Source organism: Mesitornis unicolor, unplaced genomic scaffold (genome assembly GCF_000695765.1).
Source record: "Mesitornis unicolor isolate BGI_N332 unplaced genomic scaffold, ASM69576v1 scaffold1632, whole genome shotgun sequence".
Classification (NCBI taxonomy): domain Eukaryota; kingdom Metazoa; phylum Chordata; class Aves; order Mesitornithiformes; family Mesitornithidae; genus Mesitornis; species Mesitornis unicolor.
Genome location: NW_010171154.1, coordinates 92,110 through 97,105, shown reverse-complemented (window position 1 = coordinate 97,105; position 4,996 = coordinate 92,110). Strand labels below are relative to the sequence as shown.

Sequence of the window (4,996 nt, the reverse complement as noted above, 5' to 3'; positions counted from 1 at the left end):
ATTAAAAAGGTAAAGTATAGGCCATTAAATTCCTGCATTGCTGATGTAATTTGCTATGTTTCATTATGCAGTGTATTATTTTATGTCCCTTCCATTAAGCCAAATAGATGTGACTCAGATCACGTCCCTGAAAAGTAATGTAATTCATCCACAGTATAACTGAGATTAGATTCCAATTACAATCAGATATTAAGGATTAGCCATGTAAAATTCAAGTTTTATTCAGCTCCATAAATCCAGCAGAGAAGCAGAGGAAAGGTACTTTTTGATTACATACTTTAGGCCTTTATTCTGAGCATTTCAGCTTGCTTTTCACAGTTACCCATTTTGTTTGTAATATTGACTGCAGGTCATCTACAGCATCGATGGCTGCATCAGAAATTTTAAAATTACAGAATCACCTGTTGACCTGGATAATCCAACGTCCAGCTTCAATGTTGGAAAATGCTTTGTCACCGCACAGGAAGGAACATACTTCGATGGAACAGGCTTTGCCAAAACAGGTAAGGAACAGCAATTCTACTGAGAGGCAAAGAAGGGAGAAAGAGGAAATGCTGCTTTCAAAAACTTCCAGTGCCACCTAACTCCCACTGACTGGAGGCACAGTCAGACCAATACTTGAAACTCTCACTGATCATTTTCAGTTATCTTGCCTAGGGATACACTGTATGACTTCCTAGCTAGGTCTCAAACTAAGCACAGCCACTGTAGCAGTTACTTACATGATTTCACATGAAATGGAGTGCATTGGTAATGCTGAGTTAGCTACCTTGCATCACTGACAACTCACTCTGTGCGATTATTAGGAATAGTGTACTAAATGCTTTTCTTCATTTTATTACGCTTCCCCTTTTCTCTCCAAGTTGGTGCATACAGAGTGGGAACAGACCTGCTCGTGGAATTGGAATTCCGTACAACACGAATGAACGGTGTTCTCCTAGGAGTCAGCAGCCAGAAAATGGATGGGCTTGGCATCGAATTAGTAGATGGAAAAGTGAGTAGCAAAGCATTTTTGGCTCTTTATAGGGGCTGGGTTTAGAAAGCACAGGTACCTTAATGCAAGCTTACTCCCCCAATCTCAAGGCATCTCAGTCAATGTCAGAGCTCTCCTTTATGCAGCACTTTGCACTTCCCATGCATCAAGAGGCTCTTACACATTTCCAAAGATATTTTAAAAGATTCTGTAATAATTGAGTTTCCTAAAACTGCAACATTGGGACTTAAATTAGTTAGAATATTAAAAGTTTTGAGGAAAGGCTTTGTCATTAATAATACTAGTTCTTTCTGTATATCTTTTTTTCCACAGTCTGGAAAACGAGTCAGTCATCTATCACTACAAAGAGCTTGGGTTGGGGGAATGAAACACCCCAAAACTAAGACCAATAAAAAAAAGGAAAAACTACATCCTATACAACCATTTTGCCTATTTCCACTAGTGTTTATCTCAATGACATAACCCAGATCCCAGAGGGATAGCAAGCCACTAGAGTCTGGTATTAAATTAGAGCTTTAGTGCGTGCAGTCAGAGCATGTTGACTTTAAATAAACAAACAAACAGTAACTGTAGAACGGTTTCGAGAACCAGCTGACTTCCATACACACTTTTTCAGGTGATGTTTCACGTTGACAACGGTGCAGGCCGATTCTCTGCCACCTACGAGCCTGATGCACCAGGAAGCTTGTGTGATGGACAGTGGCACAAGGTTCTTGCAAACAAGATAAAACACCGCCTAGAGCTGACTGTGGATGACAGACAGGTGGATGGTACCAGCCCAAACAGGGCCTCGACCTCAGCAGACACCAATGACCCTGTCTTTGTTGGAGGATATCCTGGTGAGCATTTCACACACAAATGATGCTTTAATTACACTCTGGCAACACTGCCTTGGTAATGTCTTAAATGCTGTTAGGATGCTAGTGTGCTAAAGATGATGGCTAAGACTGTCCAAGTTTGTATCAGTTGGCATGGATGCTCGTTTCTGCATGCAGCTGCATTTCGGAAACATGAAGTTCTGCAGTACCAAGGGACTCTCACAGATCCCCCTGTCCCATATCAAATGTAGGCACTGTCACAGAGGAGCAGGCAGACTTTCTGCTGTCTGCTGCCCACACACACACAGTCTCCCTCTTAAAACTTTCTGTTTAGTAACAGCATAACAGTTATGTTTCAAAAACAACAGCATTTGGCAAATTTAAATTTAAATTAGGAATGGCAAATTTAAATTTAACTATTGATCACATATACACCCTTGGGGAGGGGGGCAGGGTGTGTCAATCAGCCTGTAAAACCTGAGAAATCTGGACAACAGCTTGCACAGAGAGGTGAGAGGATGACATCTCTTTCTGATTAATGTCTTTGCTCCTGGTCTGGCGGTTTTTAAATGGGAAAAAAAAAATAATCAAAGGTTGCTACTTAGTATTCTGGAAACCCTCAAGAGAACTTGCTTCATGCAGATGTAATTGAACAGGATCCAGAACTGGCTGAGCTCTGTAGCTGGCTTCATCTTCCTAAGCTGATAATGAATGCTAGTATTCATCTGTTTGTAGAAAATCAGTAAGTTTTTCTAGTGGCAGTTTACTTTCTAAAGCACCGTTAAGATGCTTGCAAAGTGCCAATTTTGTTGCATTTATAAAAAAGGTTTCCTTGCAAACTAAAAAGCCAGGTATGTTTGCAGTATGTGTCTGCCCTAGTGCAATTCTTAAATCATTTTCTGGAAGTTGTTTTTTTCCCCCATTCTAATGTGTGATACAGTGCACCCAAAAAGCCATCTCTCTCAAGCTTCAGAACATTTTCTAAAAGATTCTCGATATTGACATACAAGAGTTGTACTTCAGCCACAGTGGCTATTGATGAGGACCAACAACTTTGTGCCAGAAGGAAAACAGCTTTGTGGCAGCCTTCTTATAACAAAACAGGATTCTAGCACAGAAGCTAGCACTAAAGAAACTGTTCTGTTCAAGGGGAACATAGCAAGAGAAACAAATGGAAGTAACACTGCAATCTGTACAAAACAAGCCCACTCTTACATCATGTCGAAGTGATATTCCTGATTTCAGCCACATAGCAAGTTATGAAATGATTTGATAAACCTACATGCACATTTAACACCTCCCACTTCTCTTGCTGTCTAATCCAGCTTATCCAAGATTTGTTTTAACATTCCCAATACCCAGACATTATAAATTTAAAACACAGTGAAAAACCCAAAACAAACAAACAAACAAAACAGTCCTCTTGAGGCCACTCCTGGCTGCACAAACAGTGCAAAACAGTTGTAAAACAGCTAGAATTAGCTCATGAAGATTTTTCTGTGCAGAGAAACTTTTTGCCACCAGAGCACGGGCAAGGATGAAAATTCCTGGCTACCCATAAAAGCCATTACTCATTTCCTACTATGACTCTTCCCTGTTCAAGGAGGGACAGATGGATTCAACCATCTCATCCTCTCTGAAACAGCATGATGTCCTGTACAGGTATAAAGTTATCTCTGCAACCCTTACCTTATCAGTCACATAGATTTGTACCCGAGTGCACTCCTTTAGCCACTTTTTCACTTGGAAGAACACTGAGAAACAAGTTGGGCCATGAACTTCACACAGTTGAGAGATATACTTCCAGCTTCTGAGTCAAACCAACCCTCACTTCTAGCCCTCTTCTTTAGTGGAAGAGAGGTACTCAAATCCCTGGTTTTACTAAAAAAAAAAAAATAAAATCAGAATGCATGGAAACTCTCAAAACTGTTCCTTAAATGACACCTGAAGTCTATACTGAGAAACTGGCTTTCTCATTATGTTAGGGCTGAGAATTGCTTTCATTTTGGCTTTTTGTTTGCTGTTATTCTATGGATAAATAGCTTGAAAAGTGGGAGATCTGCAGGACCAACATGTATGTGCCATACACCATTTGTAGGTAGCAAGCTGCCATTTGGCCATTTTCTTTATTACCTCTATGCCATGTAACTGACTTAAATGGTTTACAACGGCAGTTAAAATGTGTTCAGATTCTGCCAGTGACATGCTAGGACAGAAAAAGGAAAGAAGACTGGATTGTGACCGCTAACACAAGCATTTATCACATCCACCCATAGTGTTTGTCATTTAATAAAGAAGATATACAGCAAATAAATACACACAGATTGCTGGGAACATCTGTTCTGCTGCAGGACACTCAAAGAACAAACCTAAATATCAGCTCAAACTAACATCATTCCTTTTGCCTTCTTTTTTTCCTCCTTCAGATGGAGTGACCCAGTTTGGGCTAACCACTAATATGCGTTTTAAAGGATGTATTCGATTCCTGAAGCTCACCAAGGGTACTGCTAAACCTCAAGAGATTAACTTCAGCAAAGCTTTGGAGCTGAAGGGTGTTCAACCGCTGTCATGCCCCGCAAGCTAACTGTCATTCAGCCGATACTGGTCTGTTTATATAAGCACCTCAAATTTAAAAAGAGAAAAAAAATCTACATACACATTACATTCATAATAAAATGTCTTTATGCAAGTATTTGAGTAGTGGTTGTGGTATATTTAAATGGTTATTGCAAGGTACCTCTCAAGAATGCAAGAAATAATCCTTTCCTCCCACCCTCTTCATTAAGGGATTAGAAGAATAACTTTTATCTATCTCTTTCCTTATAGCTTGAAATGGAAATGTTTCATCATTCTTCTGATGAGTGAGACCACATATTATGCAGAATATTCCTTTACTACAGAACTCAGAATCATAGAGTATCTCAAGTTGGAAGAGACCCATAAGGATCATCAAGTCTAACTCCCTGAAATGCTCCCTAAATACTTCTGGTGAGGTAGATCTGTAAACTTGCATTCTTCTACCATTCCAAATACAGTGCACTTGTGTGCATTCACATCTCTGTCTTTCATTAGAAACAGGCGTATTACCTTGCTTAAATCACTCCCAAGACCTTTTATAAACAGGTGTATTACCTTGTTTAAATCCAAGACCTTTTAGAAACTTTTTCTGACCATATTTTTCATG

General features: G+C 39.7%; 1 protein-coding gene across 1 annotated transcript; it reads left to right on the top strand.

Moving 5' to 3' along the window:
- Positions 1-349: 349 nt before the first annotated feature.
- Positions 350-4,499, top strand: LOC104537143 (laminin subunit alpha-2-like; the record flags this gene model as incomplete). Its single annotated transcript, XM_010179939.1, has 4 exons — positions 350-503; positions 864-994; positions 1,611-1,833; positions 4,239-4,499. Coding segments are annotated over 4 exons (666 nt in total), but the record flags the coding sequence as incomplete, so codon positions are not given.
- Between the last annotated feature and the right edge of the window lie 497 nt (positions 4,500-4,996).